The sequence below is a fragment of the Salvelinus alpinus genome, chromosome 25 (genome assembly GCF_045679555.1).
Source record: "Salvelinus alpinus chromosome 25, SLU_Salpinus.1, whole genome shotgun sequence".
Taxonomy (NCBI): Eukaryota; Metazoa; Chordata; class Actinopteri; order Salmoniformes; family Salmonidae; genus Salvelinus; species Salvelinus alpinus.
The window spans coordinates 17,557,230-17,583,150 of NC_092110.1; the positions used below are offsets into that span (position 1 = coordinate 17,557,230).

General features: G+C 44.5%; 1 protein-coding gene across 1 annotated transcript; it reads right to left on the reverse strand.

Annotated features, from left to right (window-relative positions):
- Positions 1-226: 226 nt before the first annotated feature.
- LOC139553502 (hypoxia-inducible factor 1-alpha) lies at positions 227-21,912 on the reverse strand. The gene is made up of 14 exons (XM_071365903.1): positions 21,533-21,912; positions 8,727-8,920; positions 8,264-8,415; positions 8,056-8,140; positions 7,428-7,743; positions 7,048-7,154; positions 6,730-6,877; positions 6,276-6,559; positions 5,955-6,142; positions 5,701-5,823; positions 1,940-2,214; positions 1,735-1,831; positions 1,491-1,596; positions 227-1,372 (listed from the first exon to the last, which is right to left on the reverse strand). The coding sequence occupies exons 1-14, from the start codon at positions 21,562-21,564 to the stop codon at positions 1,209-1,211; spliced, it is 2,271 nt and encodes a 756-aa protein (XP_071222004.1). The 5' UTR covers positions 21,565-21,912; the 3' UTR covers positions 227-1,208.
- Between the last annotated feature and the right edge of the window lie 4,009 nt (positions 21,913-25,921).

Genomic DNA, 25,921 nt, shown 5'->3' on the forward strand with positions numbered 1-25,921 from the left:
AATTTGTGTGATTTTGTTGTCAGCACATTCAACTATGTAAAGAAAAAAGTATTTAATAAGAATATTTCATTCATTCAGATGTAGGATGTGTTATTTTAGTGTTCCCTTTATTTTTTTGAGCAGTGTATATATTAATTGCTTGTGTAATACAATAATGACATGACGATATTCCATGTTCACATTAAAGAGTTGAAATATTTAAGAAGAAAAACAACCAAGGCTATGATAATTTTTTGGGAGTAAATTTATGTTAGACAGCAACAGGAAGCATGAAAGAAACCCAAAACTGCAGTATGTGGACCAATACCATAAAAGAGATAACTGAGAAAACAGGTATGCAAGAGTAACACTTGCTACTAATAAATGAGATAATTATACTGGTAAAACATGATCATATGATGGTGCTAAAGAAGTACATGTTACTTCAATCTAAATAAACCATTTGGGTCTGACAACTAAAAATGAATAGATTACATGATCAAACTGAGGGGCCAATCCTCCAATCTTAAAAACAAATGGATTTAGATCTAATTATACCGCTCACATGTATTTATTAGTCATGGCAAGACGTTAAAGCAATCACTGAACGTTCCCCTGGTCTATGCACAGTAACAAACACACACTTACAGTAGTAAAGTAATAAAGTGACAAGTACTGAATGACTACACATTTAATGCATTTGCCTAAAATACTGGTAACCAGTAATGGGGATATAACATTCAAAAATACCTCCTGGACCAAATAGTATTGTTATATACGACTTAAGAATGCAGAGGAAAAAGTAAAATAAAATGGTTGAAATTCCATTAAAACTACTTTTTAAAAGGCTTAATATAGATTGCTGGTAATCTTTTTTCTTTTTAAGAAAATATAAATTGTGCGACTGAAGCTTACAATACACTGCTGGCAGTAGCACCGCCGGTTTTCATGGAGACCTGATACAACAGAGCCATTCATGGAGGTGCCATACGTTTGCTGTCAGACTCCCGAGAAAGAAACAATTAGGTGCCTCTACCTGCAAACACTACAACATCCCCAACACCAACTCTAACGCTGCAGATATCACTTGGTGGATGCAGACAGCAGCCAAACTATAAGATCACTGATACAGAGAGAGACAAATAAAGGGGCAGCGGGTGGGGACAGAGTGAGTGAGGAGAAGTTGTAGTGTCTGGTCTGGTCCAGCAGGGGGCAGGCTAAATTTTGACTCAGTTGACTTGGTCCAGGGCACTCAGCAGCTCCTCGCCCTGCAGCAGGAGCTGGCGACCTCCCACGGGGGCGTTGACCTCACAGTCATATCGGGTCAGCTGAGGAAGGGTGAAGGGTGAGCCGCTGCCCTCCGATGAGATGCCAAGCAGACGGCTTGCCAGGTCTAAGAGAAACAAGAGAATATATGAGTCATTAGTGTCATTGTTTCATGTAAACGATGTGTAAAACATGCAGAGGCATAATACCAGGCCTTGGCTGTTTTGTGTTCCAGGAGAAACTACCTGTAGGCAGGAGCAGTATGGTCCTGTTGGAGGGAGCATCCGAGTGGCCCAGCTCAGACACTTTGAGCTTTTTACCTGGACCAGGACGGTCCTGGAGCAATCCCCCCTGGGAAAAACAGATTCAAATTAGCACTCAATATGAGCCAAAATGTTTTTGAACACAATATCTCAACTAAAATGAAAAACATTTTACACATAATGAATTGATATAAGAACTTTTAAAACTTTGATCCTACACACTTACTATTCCGACAGCCTGAGACAGAGACATCTTCCTCTTGCGTTGTCCATTCTGGGAGGCCAGTGACCTAAGGGGGATCTCCCCGTCTATCTGAGGCACCCTGGAGCACAAAAAGTCAGTCACACACCATGTCAGCACAGTGTTTTGTTTTGAGGAGAGGCTCAGTTTGAGGGAGTGTGTCTGTTTTGTGTGTGTGTGGGGGGCTTACGTCTTGGTGAGTAAGGAAGCAGGGCAAGAGCTATCTGCTGGCTCCGGGGCTGCCAGGGCTGGGGAAGCTGCCAGGCTGCCTGAGGCATTGAAGGGGGAGCCAGGGTAGCTGTGGACCTCCTGGGTGAGGTGCACAGAAGAGCACAGAGAAGAGCTCTCTAGGGGTTGGGCTGGGCCATAAGACAGAGGCTCCTCTGGGGACAGAGTGCGCAGCTGGAAGTCATCATCCATGGGGATGTACGGAGCCAACATCTCCAGGTCCAGGTCCTCCATGGCCTACAGGTGGAAACAAGCACATATCAGATAAGCTCTTCCCTGAATCAAGTTATATCTCTTCCTCATACCAGCTGATTTACATTGACATTTTAGTCATTTAGCAGACGCTCTTATCCAGAGCGACTTACAGTTAGTGCATTCATCTTAAGATAACTAGGTGGGACCACATATCAGTCATAAGTAAGATGTTCCTCAATAAAGTAGCTATCAGCAAAGTCAGCACTAGTAGGGGGGGCGAGAGGCCCAAGACACCAGAGGTGGCAGAAGAGTGCTAGAATCCCAAACAGATATACAATTTGACTAAAACATTATAATTTCAATACATTTGTAGACGATCACGTGTCTCTCTATCATGTGTGGGAATACTTGGAAACAGATTCCCAAAAAGAAAAATCAATTGGAGCTGATTTCCAGTTTTTTTTTAAGTATTTCATGTCCGACAATGAAAATTTGAAAGAATTACATGTATTTTTGCTCAGAAAACTTCAGCCCATGGGCTGCCAGTCGGGGAACCCTGGTGTAGGGTTTCAGCACAGCCTGAAGGTATGGAAGGTATGCTGCTCCGTAGGCAAGTACCATGATCTTGTAGTGGATGCGAGCTTCGACTGGAGGAGCATGGGAGAATCTGGAAAGGTTAAACACCAGCCGGGCTGCAGCATTCTGGATAAGTTGCAGGGGTTTGACCGCACAAGCGGGGAGCCCAGCGAACAGTTGCTCAGACTGGAGATGACAAGTAGCTGGATTTGGACATGCGCCGCTTCCCGTGAGAGGTAGGGTCGTACTCCACAGATGTTATAGAGCATGAACCTGCAGGAGTGAGTCACTGCTTTGATGTTTGCTGAAAACGACAGGGTGTTGTCCAGAGTCACGCCAACGTTCTTGCACTCTCAAAGGGGTACAACATGGAGTTTTCAAACGCGATGGCGAGGTCTTGGCCTTACCCGGGAGGAAAAGCAGCTCCGTCTTGCCGAGGTTGAGGTGGTAGGACCACATCCAAGCGGAGATATCTGCCAGACATGCAGAGATGCGTGTCGCCACCTGAGTGTCAGAAGGGGGGGAAAGAAAAAAAGTAGTTGAAAGTCATCCAAATAGCAACGATAGGAGAGACCATGTGAGGATGACAGAGCAGAGTGGCTTGGTGTATAGAGATGAGGGCCAAGAACCAAGCCCTGGGGGACACCAGTAGTGAGAGTACTTGGTGCAGACACAGATCCTCTCCATGTCAGTGGTAGGAGCGGCCTGCCAGGTAGGATGCAATCCAAGAGTGTGCAGAGCCTGAAACGCCCAGCCCTGAGAGGGTGGGGAGGAGGATCTGATGGTTTACGGTGTCGAAGTCAGAGGATAGATTTAGGAGGATGAGAACAGAGGAGAGAGTCAGCTTTGGCAGTGAGGAGAGACTCTGACACAGAGAAGAGCCGTCTTGGTTAGGGTCAAGAAGATTGTTCTGAGAGGAAGCGATGGAGTTGGTCAGAGACACCACGCTCTAGTGTTATGGAAATAAAAGAAAGGACACCAGTCCGTAGTTTTTGACGTCAGAAGGGTTGGTTTCTTGAGGGGAGTGACTCTGGCCATTTTGAAGTCAGAGGTGACGCAGTGGTCATGGATGAGTTGATGAGGGAAGTGAGAAGTTCCCAGAGATGCTCTGGGGAAGGCAGGAGGGGCTGGGACGAGCGGGCAGGTTGTCGGGCGGCTGGACCTCATTAGTCACATGACTTCATCTGGAGAGGGGAGAAAGGGGTCAAGGCGTAGGTTAGTTCTGAGTGAGTGGGACCAGTGGACTCAATAGGCTGAGTGAATGAGGAGCGGATGTCGTCAACATTCTTTTCAAAGTGGCTGACAAAGCCATCTGCAGAGAAGGAGGTGGAGGATTAGGGAGGGAGGGAGAAGGGTTAGAGGCAGAAGCTTGAAATGTACAGTCATAGAAAGTGGCTTTAGCAGCAGATACAGAGCAAGAGCAGGTAGAGAGTAGGAAGTGAGAGGATGATAGGTCCTCCGGAAGTTTAGTTTTCCTGCCCGCAGCCCTGTTCTGTAAGCTCGCAAAGAGTCACTCAGTCAGGGAGCAGGTGGGGAGGGCCGAGCCGGACGGGAGGAAAGGAGACAGTGCGAGTCACGGAATGCGGAAATGGAGAAGAGGGTCGAAGAGGCAGAATCAGAAGGGAGAATTATTTAGCAGAAGGGAGATGATAGGATAGAAGAGGAGAGAGTAGCGAGAAAGAGAGAGAAGATTTTGGCTGCGCATGACCATCTGGGTAGGGGCTGAGTGGTTTGGGTTGGAGGAGAGGGAGACAGAAAATGAAACAAAGTAGTAATCAGAGACCTGGAGGGGGGTTGCAGTGTTATTAGTAGGTAAACAGCCTCTAGTTAAGATGAGGTGAAGCGTATTACCTGCCTTGTGATTGGGAGGGGACTGGGAAAGCGTGAGGTCAAAAGAGGCAAGGTGGGGAGAGTTGGAAATAAATTAAGGCAGACGTCGAGAGGTTGAAGTCGTTAAGTACAAAGGGAGGTGAGCCATTGTCAGGAAATTAGTTTATTAAGGTGTCGAGCTCATTGAGGAACTCTAAGAGCACCTGGTGGGCAATAGATGACAATGTTAAGCTTGAGCAGACAAGTGAGTGACAGCATGGAATTCAAATGAGGAGATGGACAGGTGAGTAGAGAAATTTAGAAAATCTCCACTTTAGGAGAAATGAGTAGCCCTGTTCCACCACCGCGACAACCAGATGCTTTCGGACTAGGAGAGAAAACGTAGTCAGATGGAGAGCAGCTGGAGTAGCAGTGTTCTCAGGGGTGATCCATGTCTCTGTCAGGGCCAAAAAGTCAAGGGACCGAAGGGCAGCATAAGCTGAGATGAACTCTGTGTTCTTGACCACAGATCGGCATTTCCAATCGCTGCCAGAGACCAGGAATCCACATGGGTTGTGCCCACAGAGTAAACTAAATTAAAAGGGTTGTAGCCAAGGGGTGGGGAGTGTCTGTAAAACCTACAGGGAGTGGCACAAACTGGTATAGAAAACACACAGTTGACAAAACTACAAAAGAGAAAAATTTGGTCTGAAAATAACTAGGTAAGATACTCAAGTGAGAGTGGTGTGATTCTTGTGTTTCATTCGGGTCTACCATTGTACTGAGATGATGGTGAAGTCCATTATGGTCCGTAAGTGACCATATGCATACGATTGACCAAAGAATTCAAACTCACATTCAAGTCATACACTGAGTGTACAAGACATTAAGAACACCTTCCTAATACTGAGTAGAACCCCCTCCCCCCCTTATAGGCTCAATTCATCAACACAAGGTGTCGAAAGTGTTCCACAGGGATGCTGGCCCATATTGACTCCAATGCTGAGTGTGTAACTCAAACTTGTGAAATGTTTCTGATCATCACACATGGATATTGTAGCGAACTTACAAATAGTGAGGATTTTTTAAAATATCAATACAGCTAGTCTACCCACAATGTCTCACCATAGATAGGTACCGTACCTGTAAGGTGAAAGGAGTCTTTGGCTCTGTGTCGATGGCAAACAGTCTTTCCACCATGTCCAGTTTAAACTCAGCACTGATGTCAGACTCCATTGGGAAACAGAAGTCCAATGGGCTGTCAGGCTGCAGATGACATTACATTGGTTAAAGACTAGTATTTGAGAACAGAAGTATTTTTGACATATAAACTTTCCATTGATTTCCTGATAGGCAGTTTCAAAAGGTGTCTGTCTGGACGTGATATCCCTGCTCACCTCAGTGAAGCTGTGGCTGCCTGGGGTGCTGGAGGAGTCTGGACCAGCCTTGGTGTCCACTGAGGTGCTGGGCACCAGGTGCTGATCACTGGGGGGCAGCAGAGAGAGTGGCAGGGCCAGCTTGTCACTGGTGGAGGGCAGCATCACATCCCTGTAGAGAGGCACCTCCTTCTGCAGGATGTCAGAGTCTGCAGGGACAGGAAAGAGGGGGTCAGAGAGTCTGTTTTGGGACCAGTAAAGTGTGAGTCCTATCACTAATTATCCTGTTCATTTTTCCATTCAAAAGTAACCATCACACAGAGCTTCAGGCAGGGTACTGACCGGGGATGCTGAAGTCCAGGGAGATGATAGTGTCTCCAGCGGCCGGGGCCAGAAGGGTGAGGGCCTCTGGTTCCTCCTTCAGTCTGTCATACAGGCTGGACAGGGGCTGGGCCTCCAACGCCCGGGTGAACAGCTTGATCACATCCAGCTCTGGGCTCTTCTCCTTCAGGAGCACAGGGGACACCTCTGCCTCAGAGCTCTCCTCCTCCTCCAGCTCCTTCTTCACAGGCCTCATATCCTCCGTCTGCTCCAGAGACAGCATCATCTTCTCCTCCTCAATGCCACTGTAGCAGGAGGGAGCCAAAAACAGTTACATATCAATGTATTACTCCCCCTTACAAAGTGAAAATCTGATTGGTTGAGTCAAAACCTAGTGAAGTCAGTCCCCCAGACAGTTTAAACCCCCCCATCAAAATAGCCTATTTAAAACACATTGTGGGGTCCATAACTATACCTGAGCACATAGTTGACACACACAACACACTGGGGCTGGGAGTTCTTGTTGTTGTAGATAACAGTGGCCTGAGTCTCCACCCACACAAAGCCTCCTCTCTTAGCCAGCATGCGGTACTGGCCTGTGCTCACCTGGCCCTTCGCAAACACTGGAGACGAAGAAAGAAGAGGGTGAGAAAAAAACTATGAGAAAAGAGACAGCAAGTAGCTTGAACATTGTATTATGTACTGAAGCCTATTGCCAACATTGGACATTTCCAGCCTGTCTGCTTTCCGGGGGGATATCTTTGCATGGTCATATTTTGGTAGGGGTGCTTACAGTTGTGATGGGTCTTCATGAGGTGGTCTGAGTCCAGGGCGTGGTAGTACTCATACACAGAGCGATTTAACAGGTCCTCTGGATCATAGCCCATCAGCTCTGTGATCCTTGACAACACAGAGATAGGGGACAGGTTAATCCTACTGTTTATTGGACACCAGGTGGCTCTGTGGCACTACATTCAGGAGCTACCTATTCTTTTCCTCACATATTTGTGTGCGAATACAAGTCATTTTCCTTTTCAGGGAAAACATTTTTATGCAACATATATTCTTACAGCAATAGCCCTGATATGGAATAAAGATTTGTGCAAGATTCAGTATTATTCTACTACATTATGCTGGTGCTGCAGTCAGTGGAATGGTAGGTCTCAGTCTCACCTCTCGTCACAGTAGGTGAACTTCATGTCCAGTGTGTGGCGGCTGAGGAAAGTCTTGGTGTCCAGCGGCGCCTCGATGTTGGAGGGGTGGGGGATGGGGTCACAGACCAGCACCAGGTAGGGGACGGACGGCTCCTTGTGCCCACCGGGGCTCTGCTCAGCTGGGTCTTCATGGACCCGCACATGGCCTGAGCAGTGGAGAACCTTCCAGGTGGCTGATTTGACATTGACAGTGCGACCCCTGTTGGTGAGGGTACATTTCATCCGCAAGAAGAAGCTGCGTTCTGTGTTTGGTTCCTTTGACTTTTTAGAGGTCCCTGAACAGACAGAGAGAGGTGAGACCGAGGTTAAGAAAAAAAAAATACATTTAGTGTTGGTGTGATGTGCAAAAAGGAATGTAGCAGTTTACCAGTGAAGCAGAGTGAATGCCATGGGAAGACTGTAGCCCACTAATCACTGACCTCAGGGATGGTGGGGGAAATGATAACCGGTTCTGATTTGGTTTTGCTCTGAGCTGCTAAACTTCAGCGCTGCACTATTTGTTACTCTGATATCCCAGAGTGCTGTGTGTAACACAGTTGTTTCAGTAGAAACCTTAGTTTGTGTGTTTTCATAGGGGCGTGTCTCACCTGTTCTGTGTACCAGCATCTCCCTCAGCTCCTCATGGTCACAGGGGTGTGTGTACTCAAACACACTAAGTCCTGTCAGGTCAATCTGCCCATGGACAGAGAGGAAAGACATTTAGAAACATACAACATATTCAAGCAAAGGGAAGAATAGTAAAATGATCTGCATTCTATATCGGTCTGTCCTAGTCAGTTGTCTCAGAAAACCTACCTGTGCCAGACCCAAGCACTTGTTGACATTCTCAGAGAGATAGATCATGTCCCCGTCCTCAGACAGCACCATGAGGAAGCCCTCTAGAGCCTTCAGACAGGAGCCATTCAGCTGGGAGTACAGCTCACTCTCCTCCTGCTCCTCCTCATCGTCTAGAGAGAAAAAAGGAGGAGGTAGCAGTAGGGACAGCGTGGTGACCGGGATATATGATTACTAGCCAACGCACATGCTTTTGGGGCAGGGCACTACGACATACACAGAAAGAGTGCACAGAGGGAGGAGGACAAAAGGATCTATATCCTCCTGTCTGCAAGTTCATAGATCTCCCAGAGCTGCCCTGGCTAACAAAGGCTGCTCACCGCTTCACCACCTCTCTCTTTCTTACACCCACCCCTTAACCTCAAAGGTAATTTGGACACTACAAACCTATATATCCTCCCCCTCCTTTCCCTGGGGTACGGACCTGTGCTCAGCAGATTCCTCATGTGCAAGTAACTGATGGCCAGTCTCATGATGGAGGCCTTGTCCAGGTTGGAAGTGACGCTGTGGGGCAGGGGCAGCTCCTGGGCCAGCTCGTAGAACACCTCCGACTCCTTCCCCCTCCTGCATCGCGCCGCATCCCGGGACTTCTCCTTCCTCCGGTCCGAGCTCACCCTGCTGTTGGAGACAGAACAATCAAGGCAAGTCAGAGTCTGGGTCCAGACCAAACACACACACACACACACACCACCAGGGCTTGTATTGTTGTTGTGTCTGCCTGCTCTACTCTGTGAGCTGCTCACTCAGCCACTGGCCAGACACAGTGGGGAAGGATGCAGGGTCAGCAACAAGCTCTCAGTCCAGCCATCTCACCACAGCAGGCTCATTTACATACGCTGGCTCAGTCTGACGTCTTATTGGCTGCGAACAAAAGGAAGCGCAGCGATCACCCATGGAGTGATTGGCAAGGAGACAGGGCTTGGTTGTGTGTGATGTGCAGTACTCCCTCCACTCTGCCTGCTTGGTGCACCGCCTATCATCCTAACACTTGCTGCCAACACTCCCATCTCCCACTAGAGACAGCAAGGAGGGACAGACAGGGCTCTTTTGGGACACATACACTTACAGAGGCAGCTGGTGGGAGGAGCTATAGGAGGACAGGCTCATTGTAAGGGCTGGAATGGAATCAATGGAATGGTAACAAACACAAACACATGAAAACAAAAGTGTTTGACTCCATTCCATTAAAATCATTCCAGCCATTACAATGAGCACTACGCATATAGCGCCTTTCACCAGTCTACTTCAATGATTTTTTTTTTTAAAGACAGACTACTGGGCAGATTGCCTCCTAAACGTGTACACTGCATGCAACAACGACCATTGCAGGAACAAAGGAGCCTCTTCTGAAGAGTGAAAAAAACCTAAGAATGCAGGCTAGACCTCGGATTCTCTAAGATCGGTCCCTCAAAGGTCCGAATACAAAGATCAATTCTCTACAAAAATAGGCCAGTGTGATTCTCCATTAAGTGAGGGAATGTTAAAACATGTAGGCTAGTGTAATAGAGCTCAATTACAAGGCAAAATAAATATCCCCTGGAGACAAATATCCCCTACTCCCCTGGAGTAAGGGTCTGATATATTCAGACCCCTTACCCATTTTATTACACAATAAAAAAAATATCTACACACAATACCCCATAATGGAACGATAACGGCACCGCCCACAACCGCAGGGCTCTCCAGATGGTGGAGTGTTCTGCACAACGCATCACCGGGGGCAAACTACCTGCCCTCCAGGACACCTACAGCACTCGGTCACAGGAAGGCCAAAAAGATAATTAAGGACAACAACCTGCCGAGCCACTGCCTGTTCACCCCGCTACCATCCAGAAGGCGAGGTCAGTACAGGTGCATCAAAGCTGGGACCGAAAGACAGCTTCTATCTCAAGGCCATCAGACTGTTAAACAGCCACCACTAGGATATACAAGCTGCTGCCTACATACAGACTCAATCATTGGCAACTTTAATAAATGGAACACTAGTCACTTTAATAACGCCACTAATAATGTTTACATATGTTGCATTACTCAACTCATATGTATATACTGTATTCTATATTATTGCATCTTAGCCTATGCCGCTCTGACATTGCTCATCCATATATTTGTCTATATTCTTATTCCATTCCTTACTTAGACATGTGTAGTAGGTATTTGTTGTGGAATTGTTAGATATTACTGCACTGTCGTAACTAGAAGCACAAGCATTTCGCTACACTCACAATAACATTTGCTAACTATGTGTATGTGACCAATAAAATTTGATTTGAATGACAAAGCAAAAACAGGTCAGGAAATATTAGCAAATTTATTAAAACAGAAATACTAGTATTCAGACCTTTTGATATAAGGCTCAAAATTGAGCTCAACTGCAGCATGTTTCCATTGATCATCCTTGAGATGTTTCTACAACTTGGAGTCCACCTGTGGTAAATTCAATTGATTGGATATGATTTTGTAAAAAGCACACGCCTATCTATATAAGGTCCCACAGTTGACAGTGCATGTCACAGCAAAAACCAAGCCATGACGTTGAAGGAATTGTCAGCAGAGCTCCGAGACAAGATTGTGTTGAGGCAGAGATCTGGGGAAGGGTATCAAAAAATGTCTGCAACATTGAAGGGCCCCAAGATAACAGTAGCCTCTAGCCTCCATCATTCTTAAATGGAAGACGTTTGGAACCACCAAGACTCTTTCTAAAGCTGGCCGCCCAGCTCAACTGAGCAATCGGGGGAGAAGGGCCATGCTCAAGGAGGTGACATAGAACCTGATGGTCACTCTGACAGAGCTCCAGAGTTCCTCTGTGGAGATGGAAGAACCTTCCAGAAGGACAACCATCTCTGCAGCACTCCACCAATCAGGCAGTAATGGTAGAGTGGCCAGACTGAAGCCATTCCTCAGTAAAAGGCATGACGGCACACTTGGTGTGTGCCAAAAGGCACTTAAAGGACTCTCAGACCATGAGAAACAAGATTCTCTGGTCTGATGAAGCCAAGATTGAACTCTTAGCCAGAAAGCCAAGCTTCACGTCTGGAGGAAACCTGGCACCATCCCTACAGTGAAGCATGGTGGTGGCAGCATCATGCTGTTGGGGTGTTTTTCAGCGGCAGGGACTGGGAAAAGAGACAGGATCGAGGGAGAGATGAACAGATCCTTGATGAAAGCCTGCTCCAGAGCGCTCAGCGAAAACTGAAAATAGCTGTGCAGTGACACTCCCCATCCAACTTGACATCTGCAGAGACAAATGGGAGAAACTCCCCAAATACAGGTGTGCCAAGCTCATAGCGTCATTCCCAAGAAGACGAGGCTGTAATCACTGCCAAAGGTGCTTCAACTGAGTAAAGGGTCTGAATACATATGTATATGTGAGCTAATTAATACATTTGCAAAAAAGTATAAAAACCTGTTTTTCTTTGTCATTATGGGGTAGTGTGCAGTGATGAGGTGAAAAAACAATAATTCATTTTAGAATAAGGCTGTAACGTAACAAAATGTGAAAAAGGTCAAGGGTCTGAATACTTTCTGAAGGCACTGTACTTTAGAAAAACTCCAAGGGAATTGAAAGGCTTTATTGATGTTGAAAAAAGGCCTGCTGAAAACAAAGACAAAACATCTTTCAATCCCTTTCAGAGTTTGAATTTTTATCTCCCAAATGTGATCACATGCTTTGCTTATTGTCGGTCTTTATAGACACCAATACAGACCAGGGGATGCTGCTGAGTTGTACTCTTAACCCTACATTAAGAAGCGTAAATCAAACAAAGTGTGCAGCATTCCCCACAAAAATAAAGACATCAATATAAAAGCCCTCCGAAACGTGAAACGTAAATCGATCTGTTACGGAGTTACAGTAACATAATTACGTTTTGAGGCTGTCTGTAAATGCATCAGACAATTGAATTGACATTGTTTTTATATAAAAATGCACTATTAGCCTGACCATTTCAGAAACACGTCCATACTAAACAGTTAATGACAGAAGCTTATCCACCTGTGTGTAGGCCTACATGTTGTCCTACATGAGTAGCCTAGATGAAGACCTGCTTTGTGACCAAAATATTTGGAATTATTCAGGGGTCAACACTGACCTTTTGTACAAGGAGCATGTGTGCGCCTAAGTTGAAAAAATGTAGGCGCAAACAAAGATATGTAGGAGCAATGAAAAAATGTCAGCTATTAAAGCTAGAAACTTAAACTAAAAGTCTAGGTCACATAGTTAGGCGCATATGCGAATATAATGGTTGCGCTGTAGAGCCCTGTGCTCAGTGAATATGTCTGCAGGTTTTGCATAATGTGCATGATGAGACAAAGGACATTTGACCAGCAGCATTTTAACAGACATACGAAAAATTTCCCGGACCCATATGCTGATTAGGGATTAGGGAGTCCACCCACAGTGCTCAGAATGACAGAAATCACATTTAGATTATGCTAATTCATATAAAACAGAACATGCAAGTCGAGGAAGCAACGATGTGCGGTCCTTCTTAAATAATTCTGATGCGCAATTTGAAGATGTTAGAAATAAACTGTCCACATTTACTTTTCAAGACGAGTAACGAACGGCAAAATCACTAGCCTATGTCAATCTACTATCCCCCATAGTAGAAAAGTTGACCTATTCTATTGGTCAGTTTGTCTAGGCTACATAAAAATACAAAAAAAGTTTAAAATGTATGAGTGATGCCACAGAACAGAATGTTTTGCTTAAAATGTTGCTAAACTATGATTTATTCACATTATAAGTGCAGCAATGCACACAGGGCAGTAGGCTACACGTGAATGTTTGTTCTATAATACAATTAGTAGGAAAACACTTGTCAAAAGAGCACTGCACATGCAAGCAGTTTTACGGGGCAGATAAATATCTGTTCAAAATTTAGAAAGAGGTGAGATCTAATATGCAACAAACTAGCATGGGTTATTAATATGACTACGATTGTGCCATTTGGCTACTTACTGGAAAATGAAAGTTAGTTGATAAATAATTGCCTCCATGGATATGGTCTGATTTTGACTAGGCTACTTTGAAGCAAGGTAAGACATGCCTCATAATATGTAAGAAAACATTCAAGTTTCAAACAATTAAGTATATGCCTTCAAAATGCATACTGCCTCCAGCTCATTGCAAAGTGGTGTGACGTGCTGACGAAGTCTGCCTTCCATTGCCTATGCATTGGCTGTTGAGATGCTATGACAGTAGCTCTCACACTCCCTGACAGAGTTTCCACTCAAAGGCTCTGTATCGGTATGCTGCACGATGTGATAAGATACACAACGAATATACTGTATACACGAACCAACTTAATTCCACTTAGTTAAGCTAATTAACCTATAGACCGATAAGCATGACCAGTCAAATGCATTTCCCCTCGACTGATATTTCCATCAATGAATAAGCTAAAAAGCATTATTTCACAATGCCATTTTTTCCTTCTCCCGGACAATTGGTAGGCGCCAATTTAATATAAATAAAAATTAATTAATAAAATCCGACAAAAGCTGGCTATTACTGGCTAATGGAAACCCTGGATGAGACGAACCCATGCATTCCCTCAGCCTTTAGTCAAACAGACAGGCTGGCAGTCAGTCAGTCTGTTCCTCAAGCTGACTGTGCAGGTCATGAGCTCAGTCAGCAGAGGCCAAATATTTATACCAGGGATAAAATCAACCAGATTCAGCCGCTGGCCAATTTTTTTGTTGAGCGGATGGTCGGGTGGCCGGAACATAATTACAAATAATTAGTGGACTGCACATTGACCACAAGATGGTCAAACGGTTGAAATTGTTTTAGTCAAACATTATAACTCTTGCCTACATTTGTATACGATCAAGTGTCCCTCGTGTAAGAATACTTGGGAACATATTTCTTAAATTAAAATGATTTGGGGCTGATTTCCTGGTGTTTTTACATTTCTAACAATACAAATGTATATATTATTTTTTTGCTCAGAAAGCTTGGGGGGACAAATAAAACCAACCATGGGCCCAATTCTTCCCGCAGGCCGCCAGTTGGGGAACCCGGATTTACGCTCTCCTACGTCAGCTCTGCCAGACTACATCAGGACCTGACTGTCTGCCTGCCTCTCTGGGGTCTGAGTTTGAAAGCTGATCCTGTGTGTTACGCAACCAGTTCTGCATAGCATAAACACACTTCTCACCCTCCGGCCCCTGTTACAGAGTCCTGGCCTCTGGCCATAGCCCAGAGCAATATCTTCCAACTAACCAACCACTGCTGCTAAGAGGCAGATCAACATAAAAAACATCTGAGCATCTAGGTCTCCACCTGTGGAAATCAGCCACATGAAAATCTAACCTAGCATTTAGAAAAATATCTCTGTGCTTAGTATTTGTAAGGATTCTATTCAGATTTGACTGACAACTTTGGATTATGCAGAGACATGAATTCTCTGGACAACTATTTGAAAAGGTGCTGGTTTAGGTTGGAGGTCAAATTCTACAAAGTGAACTCTGTGCAGTACAAACAAAGGCTAGTACAGCATACAGGAATCTTCTGCTGCAGTTTTAATTGTGCATTGCTCCATCCACAGTACAGTTGGGAGGCTGTTTTTTCCTTTCTCTAAAAGCAGGGAAAGCACTGCATTGATCCTCATCCTTCATCAGAATCACAAGTATGGGCTGAAAACAAAGGCTAAGAGAGGCCACCATTACAAAACATCTCTATGCACATACATGCCTAACAGCCATTTTGGCTCGCAGATATAGCACAGGCCTAACCAGCACATCTGTTGTATAATGTTAGTCTTAATTGCCCTGTTATATAATAATAACAAATATATTATATAACACTTGAGGATAAAGCTCAGTCATGCAAACAGGTGGACATGGGTCAAAAGACAAGTCTCACATTCAGTGCTGTAGAAAGCCATTATCAATTTTATTGTAACCCCATTCCCTGACTGAATTAATAAAATGGACTGACCTGCTTTTACTTGGAACTGTTTGGGGTGATCTGTCACTAGTGTCCAGTGTGAAGGAAAACATAGCCTCGTCTGTTGTGTTACGTAACCTCTTTCAGGCTGTAAAGTGCCCCAGTGGACAGTAGAGCACTGTGCAAAACAAACGTTACAAGCTGTTCTAACCTCTTTTCAATTGACCAGTGATAAATTACTCATTTCTGATTCCTCCAAATTGTATTACAGCCTGCATGTATCTCACAAAACCAAATTGCTCAATCTCAGACACAATCGCTCCAGGCTATGGGTTGAGGCTCTTGTGTAAAATTAAGCTCATGATAGGTCCATCATGTAGCTACAGGTTTAGTACAGAACAGGAAGTAGGCTAGCCCTATGCCTATGATAAATATATTTAAGACCACAGATCATAAAATACCCATAGGCCTACTTGCATATAACAAAAATGTATTTTTTTTAAATAATTAAAATAGGTGGTTTGTTCAGCGTAATGGCCTTTCTCTTCATTTGGCCAATGTACACAGAAAGTGCCAATTAAATTCACCCAGTAAATTGTCACACACACTTCGTGCCAGGAACTCCCATTGACGTCAGGCTCTCAGTGATTAAGAAATTAGATGGAAATAAGATCACAACAACCTGTGTAGACTGCCACACACAAAATCAATGTACCATAACCTTGCTATGGTTTTGCTTTCCGTTCATATAAAACCTGTGGGCAAAGCAGTGTTGTGAAAGTAGAGCGCAAAATAGGATGTTCCTGAATTCATTTTAGCAGTTCTAAGTAAAATAAGAACTAAATTGTATATAAAAAGGTAACAAGTTTAGCCCCCTGTACGAGTCAAACCTCACAACATACCTAAATATATTCCCTACATGTCTAAATTCTGCCCACCTACACCCAGAGAATGTTATACTCAACACTAACAAAACCATTTTCCAGCCTACCTCGGTTCACTCTAAGTTGGCCAATGGCAACTAAACCACTGAAATTATAGATGGGCCAAAGAACAGCTTTGAATTTGGAATATTTTAAAGAAAAATCACTAACAGCAGTATCTTCCAATAGATGAACCTCTTTACAATGACAAATTGTTCATATTATTTCAGACAAGATAAGAGTTGACATATCAAATATTATTAGTCACATGCTTACTTACGAGCCCCTAACCAACAATGCAGTTTAAAAAATATATAAGAATAAGAAATAAAAGTAACAAAAGAATAACAATAGCGAGACTATACACGGGGGGGGGGGGGGGGGGGGGCACCGGTTAGTTGAGGTAATATGTACATGTAGGTAGAGTTATTAAAGTGACTATGGATAGATGATAGAGTAGCAGCAGGGTAAAAGAGGGGGCAATGCAAATAGCCTGGGTAGCCATTTGATTGTATGTTCAGGAGTCTTATGGCTTGGGGGTAGAAGCTGTTTAGAAGCCTCTTGGACCTAGAGACTTGGCGCTCTGGTACCGCATACTATGCAGTAGCAGAGAGAACAGTCTATGACTAGGGTGGCTGGAGTCTGACAAACTTTAGGGTTTTCCTCTGACACCGCCTGCTATAGAGGTCCTGGATGGCAGGAAGCATGGCCCCAGTGATGTACTGGTCCGTTCACACTACCCTTTGTAGTGCCTTGCGGTCGGAGGCCGAGCAGTTACCATACCAGGCAGTGATGCAACCAGTCAGGATGCTCTCGATTGTGCAGCTGCAGAACCTTTTGAGGATCTGAGGACGCATGGCAAATCTTTTCAGTCTCCTGAGGGGGAATAGGTTTTGTTGTGCCCTCTTCACGACTGTCTTGGTGTGCTTGGACCACGTTAGTTTGTTGGTGAATTGGACACCAAGAAACTTGAAGCTCTCAACCTCCTCCACTGCAGCCCCGTCGATGAGAATGGGGGCGTGCGCCGTCCTCCTTTTCCTGTAGTCGACAATCATCTCCTTTGTCTTGATCAAATTGAGGGAGAGGTTGTCGTCCTGGCACCACACGGCCAGGTCTCTGACCTCCTCCCTATAGGCTGTCTCGTTGTTGATCAGGCCTACCACTGTTGTGTCATCAGCAAATTGAATGATGGTGTTGGAGTTGTGCCTGGCCGTGCAGTCATGAGTGAACAGGGAGTACAGGAGAGGACTGAGCACGCATCCGAGGGGCTCCCGTGTTGAGGATCAGCGTGGCAGATGTGTTGTTACCTACCCTTACCACCTGGGGGCAGCCCGTCAGGAAGTCTAGGATCCAGTTGCAGAGGGAGCTGTTTAGTCCTAGGATCCTTAGCTTAGTGATGAGCTTTGAGGGCACTATGGTGTTGAACGCTGAGCTGTAGTCAATGAATAGCATTCTCACGTAGGTGATCATTTTGTCCAGATGGGAAAGGGCAGTGTGGAGTACAATAGAGATGGCATCATCTGTGGATCTGTTGGTGCAGTATGTAAATTGGAGTGGGTCTAGGGTTTCTGGGATGATCGTGTTGATGTGAGCCATGACCAGCCTTTCAAAGCACTTCATGGCTACAGACGTGAGTGCTATGGGTTGGTAGTCATTTAGGCAGGTTACCTTAGTGTTCTTGGGAAAAGGCACTATGTTGGTATTACAGACTCGGACAGGGAGAGGTTGAAAACGTCAGTGAAGACACTGTCCAGTTAGTCAGCGCATGCTCGCAGTACACATCCTGGTAATGTGTCTGGCCCACCTTGTGAATGTTGACCTGTTTAAAAAGGTCTTACATCGGCTGCAGAGCGTGATCACAGTCTTCCGGAACAGCTGGTGCCCTTATGCATGTTTCAGTGTTATTTGCCTCAAGCGAGCATAGAAGTTAATCTCGTCTGGTAGGCTCGTGTCACTGGGCAGCTTTCGGCTGTGCTTCCCTTTGTAGTCTGTAATGGTTTGCAAGCCCTGCCACATCCGACGAGCGTCAGCGCTGGTGTAGTACGATTCGACCTTAGTCCTGTATTGACACTTTTCCTGTTTGATGGTCTGTTGGAGGGCATAGCAGGATTTCTTATACGCTTCCAGGTTAGAGTACAGCCCCTTGACAGCAGCAGCTCTACCCTTTAGCTCAGTGTGAATGCTGCGTGTAATCCATGGATTCTGGTTGAGGTATGTACGTACAGTCACTGTGGGGGGGACGTCCTCGATGCACTTATTGATATAGTCAGTGACTGATGTGGTGTACTCCTCAATGCCATCGGCGGAATCACGGAACATATTCCAGTCTGTGCTAGCAAAACAGTGCGGTAGTTTAGCATCTGCTTCATCTGACCACTTTTTTATTGATCTAGTCACTGGTGCTTCCTGCTTTAATTTTTGATTGTTAGCAGGAATCAGGAGGATAGAATTATGGTCAGATTTGCCAAATGAAGGTCGAGGGAGAGCTTTGTATGCATCTCTGTGTGTGGAGTATAGGTGTTCCAGAGTTATTTTTCCTCTGGTTGCACATTTAACGGGCTGAGAGAAATTTGGTAAAACTAATTTAAGTTTCCCTGCATTAAAGTTCCCGGCTACTAGGAGCTCCACCTCTAGCTGAGCATTTTCTTGTTTCCTTATGGAGGAATTCAGGTCATTCAATGCTGTCTTAGTGCCAGCCTCTGACTGTGGAGGTATGTTAACAGCTACGAAGAATACAGATGAAAACTTTCTCGGTAGGTAGTGTGGTCTACAGCTTATCATGAGGCTATCAATAGCTCGAGACTTCCTTAGATATCGTGCACCAGCTGTTATTTACAAAAATACATAGTCTGCCGCCCCATGTCTTACCAGACGCCGCTGTTCTATCCTGCCGGTATATCGCATAATGATTTTGTTGTCGTTCAGCCACGACTCCGTGAAGCATAAGATGTTACAGTTTTTAATGTCCCGTTGGTAGTTTAATCTTCCGCGTAACTTGTAGATTTTATTCTCCAAGGATTGCACATTTGCTAGCAGAATGGAGGGAAGTGGGTGTTTATTCGATCGCCTACGAATTCTCTGAAGGCAGCCCGCCCTCTGGCCCCTTGCTCTGCCTTCTCTTCACGCAAATGACGGGGATCTGGGCCTGTTCCCAGGAGAGGAGTATACGATTCACGTCGGGCTCGTCAGACTTGTTAAAGGAAAAAAAGGATTCTGACAGTCAGTGGTGAGTAATAGCAGTTCTGATGCCCAGAAGATCTTTTCAGTCATAAGAGATGGTAGCAGCAACATCATGTACAAAGTAAGTTAAAAAAAAAAAATGTTACAAACACAAAAGAAACTAACAAAAAAAACTATTGGTTAGGAATACGTAAAACGTCAGCCTTGTTCTCCGGCGCCATCTTGTCATTGTAGGACTTGTCAAAACTAATGTAGGACTACATCAAATTACACTGAACAAACATAGAAACGCAACATGTAATGCTTTGGTCCCATGTTTCATGAGCTGAAATAAACCCCAGAAATGTTCCATACTCACAAAAAGCTTATTCCTCTCAACTGTTGTGCACAAATTTGTTTACATCCCTATTGGTGAGCATTCCTCCTTTGCACATATAATTCATCCACCTGACAGGTGTGGCATATCAACATTCCTGTGTATACCTTGGTCAAACATGTCACATTTGTCTTCTCAGGACCAAGAAGGTCAAGGTAGCCAACAAGGTAAGGGCTCGATTCAATCCGTATCGCTGAAGTTCAGCGCTATAGTGCGACAGAAATTTAAAGGCAATGTTCCCGCGTTGAGACTGCATTCACTGTAAACGCTGCATACACTACATGGCAAAAAGTACTCACATCCCATTCCAAAATCACGAGTTGGTCCCTCCCTTTGCTGCTATAACAGCCTCCACTTTTCTCAGAAGGCTTTACACAAGATGTTGTTACACTGCTGCAGGGACTTGCTTCCATTCAGCCACAACAGCATTAGTGAGGTCGGGCACTGATGTTGGGCGATAAGGCCTGGCTCGCAGTCTGCGTTCCAATTCATCCCAAACGTGTTAGATGGCGTTGAGGTCAGGGCTCTGTGCAGGCCAGTCTAGTTCTTCCACACCGATCTCAACAAAATATTTCTGTATGGACCTCGCTTTGTGCACGGGGGCATTGTCATGCTGAAACAGGAAAGGGCCTTCACTAAACTGTTGCCACGAAGTTGGAAGCACAGAATCGTCTAGAATGTTATTGTATGCTGTAGCGTTACGTTTTCCCGTCATTGGAACTAAGGGGCCTAGCCCGAACCACAAAAAATATCCCCAGACCATTGTTGCTCCATCAAACTTTAGAGTTGGCACTAAGCATTGGGGCAGGTAGCATTCTCCTGGCATCCGTCAAACCCAGATTGGTCCGTCGGACTGCCAGACGGTGCGTGATTCATCACTCCATAGAACGCGTTTCCACAGCTCCAGAGTACACCACTCCAGCAGACACTTGGCATTGCGAATGGTGATCTTAGGCTTGTGTGCGTGCGGCTGCTCGGCCATGGAAACCCATTTCATGAAGCTCCCGACAAACAGTTATTGTGCTGACGTTGCCTCCAGAGGCAGTTTGGAACTCGGTAGTGAGTGTTGCAACCGAGGACAGACAATTTTCATGCGCTCTGCGGTCCCATTTTGTGAGCTTGTGTAGCCTACGAACTTGCAGCTGAGCCGTTGTTGCTCCTAGACGTTTCCACTTCACAATAACAGCACATACTGTTTAACAGGGCAGCTCTAGCAGGGCAGAAATTTGACAAACTGACTTGTGGAAAGGTGGATTACTATGATAGTATGCCACGTTGAAAGACTTCTGTACAGGCCATTCTACTGACAATGTTTGTCTATGGAGATTGCATGGCTGTGTGCTCGATTTTATACACCTATAGCCGAATCCATTAATTTGAAGGAGTGTCCACATATACTACATGGACAAAAGTGTCACCTCAAACAAAAATGACCTTGACGTTTTAATCGCGCCATAACTCCGAGCTTCAGCGATACAGATTGAATCACATACCCATATCGTGCGACCTCTTGGCTGTAAACTGTCACTTACGGGAGAGAAGAACCTAGCAAGTTAACGTTTGCTTATTAAAACATAATGAAGCTTAGTTAGCTATCAGACAGCTAACAAGCTAGCTGGTAGTTACTAGCTAACTAACGTTAAGTGTATACATATATATTTTAAGTATAGTTGTCTATCTAGCTAGTTGGCTAGGCTAGCTTTAGCTTATTATCTATATAGTTAGCTACTGTAGTAACGTTAGCTACGCAAACGCATCAAAATCTAACGTTTAAAAAAATCAAACAGAAGCTAGCTATCTATTTATTTAAGTAAAAAAAAAACATTGGCTTGCTAGTAAACTAGAGGTTAACGTACCTTTTCTTTTCGGGGACAACTCCTGTGTCCATTTCAGGACGAGGACAACTGACTTTCTGAGCACAAACTCGAACAATCAGTAGCTACTGTACTGTGACGTTAGCTAACCTTAGCTATCAAACTGTGTTTGTCGGGCCCGTACGGAAATGAGCGAAAAAAATACACGTAACTATTAAAACAATTAAATCCGTAAATTGTGTTTTCCTTAAGTGTTGTTGATCAATGCAGTTCGGAGAGGTCAAGCCTCCATCGCGGAAAGTCAAAACATGAGTGCAGAAGAATGTGTTTTAATTCCTTCGAAATGGCATGAGGTGCCACGCTGGAGAGGTTGCTTGGAACAATGTTGTAGCTAGTTAGCATAGCAGCTAGCTGATCAGCTGCTTATCCCCTCCCACTTCTTCGTTGCCTTTTCGGGAGCGCGCGCTAATGCCACCTGCCCCTGCTATCCGGAATCCTTGGGACGTCCCGATCAAATTGAAGTTGACATGTAAAAATGGGTAAGGGTTTAGAGTGAACCTGTACCTGTGCTTGTGGAGACAATGAATATGAGATATTTGAAGCCCATGATCCTTCAATTCAAAGTCCCATTAGTCTAGCTCTGCAAACGTTATGTAAAAATATGTTCAGTACTAGCCTATACATATAGAATCGCATACACAGATTTCAGATGTTATCGCAGCGAAATTCTTATGTTTCTATCTCCAACAGTGCAGTGATTTCTAGTAATACAATAACAATAAACACATGATTCAAACGTAAAAAATAAAATAACAAGACATTAAGACAGAGCGAGCAATATCAGAACGAGCAATGTCAGAGTCCGGGGTATAAATATATATAAATGGTGTGTATATTAATAGAACAGGTGTGTAGCCTACAGCAGTATGTATATTGGATATCTACCTGGACTATTGCATTGACGCTTTATTACACTGACTCTGTTACACCGACTCTGCACTTTCACTGGACTCTACCCACACACTCACACATACAGTGCATTCAGAAAGTATTCAGATACAGCCTTATTCTAAAATGGATTAAATAGTTTCCCCTCATCAATCTACACACAATATCCCACAATGACGACGTGAAAACAGTTTTTTTTAAATGTCTGCACATTTATAAAAATAAAAAAAACAGAAATAATGTATTTATTTAAGTATTCATACCCTTTGCTATGAGACTCGAAATTGAGCTCAGCTGCATCCTGTTTCCATTGATCATCCTTGAGATGTTTCTACAACTTGATTGAAGTCCACCTGTGGTAAATTCAATTGGATTGGACATGATTTGGAAAGGCAATCGGGGGAGAAGTGCCTTGGTCAGGGAGGTGACCAAGAACCCTATGGTCACTGACAGAGCTCCAGAGTTCCTCTGTGGAGATGGGAGAACCTTCCAGAAGGACCACCATCTCTGCAGCACTCCATCAATCAGGCCTTTATGGTAGAGTGGCCAGACGGAAGCCACTCAGTAAAAGGCACATGACAGCCCGCTTGGACAGCCCGTTTGCCAAAAGGCACCTAAAGGACTCTCAGACCATGAGAAACAAAATTCTGTGGTCTGATGAAACCAAGATTGAACTCTTTGGCCATCATGCAGGATGTTTTTCAACGGCAGGGACTGGGAGACTAGTCAGGATCAAGGGAAAGATGAACAGAGAAAAGTACATAGAGATCCTTGATGAAAACCTGCTCCAGTGCACTCAGGACCTCAGACTGGGACGAAGGTTCACCTTCCAACAGAACAACGACCCTAAGCACACAGCCAAGACAACGCAGGAACGGCTTTGGGACAAGTCTCTGAATGTCCTTGAGTGGGCCAGCCAGATCCCAGACTTGAACCCAATTGAACATCTCTGGAGAGACCTGAAAATAGCTGTGCAGCTATGCTCCCCATCCAACCTGACAGAGCTTGAGAGGATCTGCAGAGAAGAATGTAATTGCTGCCAAAGGTGCTTCAACAAAGTACTGAGTAAAGGGTCTGAATACTTATGTAAATGTGATATTTCAGTTTAACTTTTTAATACATTTGCAAAATTGTCTAAACCTATTTTTGCTTTGTCATTATGGGGTATTGTGTGTAGATTGATGAGGGGGGGGGGGAATAATTGAATACATTTTAGAATAAGGCTGTAACTTAAGAAAATGTGGAAAAAGTCAAGGGGTACTTTCCGAATGCACTGTACTTACACTGACACTCCAACACACACACACCACTTTCACACTCCACATACTATCCTGATTGCCTAGTCACTTTTACACCTACCTACATGTACATATTACCTTAACTACAATACATCGTACCCATGCACATTGACTCGGTATCGGTACTCCTTGTATATAGCCTCAATATTAGTTAGTGTTATTTGCAAATGTTCTTACTTTTTAACTCTGCATCATTGGGAAAGGGCTTTTACGAAATTATTTCACAGTGAAGTCTACAGTTGTAGTCAAAGCACGTGACAAATAACATCAGAGAAACTTTAAGCTTTTGACCCTCTCCACTGTGGCCCTGTCAATGTGGATGGGGAGTGCTCTCTCTGCTGTCTCCTGTAGTCCACGATCAGCTCCTTCGTTTTGTTGACGGTGAGGGAGAGGTTTTTTTCCTGGCACCACTTCGCCAGGACTCTCACCTCCTTGTAGGCAAGTGCCAAACTCATTCCACGAGGGCAGAGTGTCTGCGGGTTTTCACTCCTCCCTTGTAATTGATTGATGAATTCACCTGGTTGTCTAGGTCTTAATTGAAAGGAAAAAACTAAAACCTGTCAACGCTAGGCCCCCCATGGAATGAGTTTTGACACCCCTGCTGTAGGCTGTCAGTGCTCACCTGCTGGGGGGGGAAAGGGTGGGGGGCCTGCCTGCAAAGCTGCAGATGTGTTTCCTGGAATACGTTGGCTCAACTGGGTGACACAAGACCAGAATGACAGGCAAGTCTGCTAGCAAGAGACATTCAGCAAAATTGACGCTCAAACATTGTCAGTGGCTCCAAACATAAACATACTCCTGTTTCAACCAAGTCATTTTCTGTGTGGGGTAGACGCCAAATCGAGGCCTGTGACATAATGCTTTTAGACAGTTTGAATAGTCCCCTCCAGGTCATCAATCAGCCAGGACAGAGGAGGTAAACTGAGATCCAATCAGCCACTGCAGAGTCACTGCCAGCAGCAACCAGAACTGGTGTATAATGGCAGTTTGGACAGTATGTCTATCCACCCATAACAGGCCTCAGGAAAAGCTGCCAGACAGAGGCATAGGGAGGTAAACAAATAGAGGCAAAGATGCAAGTGGTTTAGCTCAATGCCCACACCAGTACTCACATTGCACAGGGGTTCAATCTTTGGCAAGGACTGAATAAAGCAGATGAGTAGGCTGCACTGGTGACTCCAGAGGTCAATGTATTTGTATTTAATGTATTTAACCTTGAGCTAAATTGATGCTCCAGTAAATAATAGAATAAAGAAGATAGAGGTGGGATTATGTGAGTTTAGTGCTTGCAGGGTTTTACTGAAATATTATGGGATAGAAAGTTTCATTCATCCAAATCTTTCTGCAACTTTACATTTAGAGCCGTGCAAGGCATTCTTTTCCAACTAAGGCCTATGTGTCTTTGTAGCACAGGCTAGTGGAACAACAATGTACAAAATGTTAATTGTACCATCTTTTCCATTACTTCTCACTGGGCACAGACGTGATTTCAACCTAGTTTTGATTTACATTTGGTTAGTTGTCAACTAACAAATTAAACCTGAAATCAACAAAAATGATCACGTCATTGGAATTAGTTGTTTTTTTTTAAATGGGAAAAAATACACTTTTCGCTTAAGTTCATGACTTTTGCAAATCCAGTCAGTTTCCCACATTGATTCAACAACATCACATATACTTTTATGTGGAAAGAACCTTGATTCTAACAGTTTTTGCCAAGTGGGTTGTCCTCTGTTTAGGGGAGGGACATTGTCTGGCATTGTTTTCAGACAATGCTATTTTTTTTATACTTACTGTAATAATTTCTTCCAGCACAACACCCACAGGAAAGATCAGTGACTCTAGTAAGGAGTCTGAAGACTTTCTCAGTGCTAAAATGGGAGGAAGTTCCCATACTATCTGAACATATTAGTGCACATCTCAGGGTCAAGAACATCCAGATCTGAGCAGGTTCAACACAGGGCAGCACATTATTTCTACTGACTAATGTCATTTCTTTCAAGGACAGAGAAGTGTTGTTTTCAAACCCATCTTCCATCTCCTGGACCAGTTGCTTATTAGCACAATGCTTGGCCAACATCGGAGTCTCTTTCAACGAACAGAAACCTCACCTTCCTGTAGCTATCAGATGCGACATTCGTGACACTCTGTGGTTTCCTGTTTATCGTCTGTGACGACAGTAAGA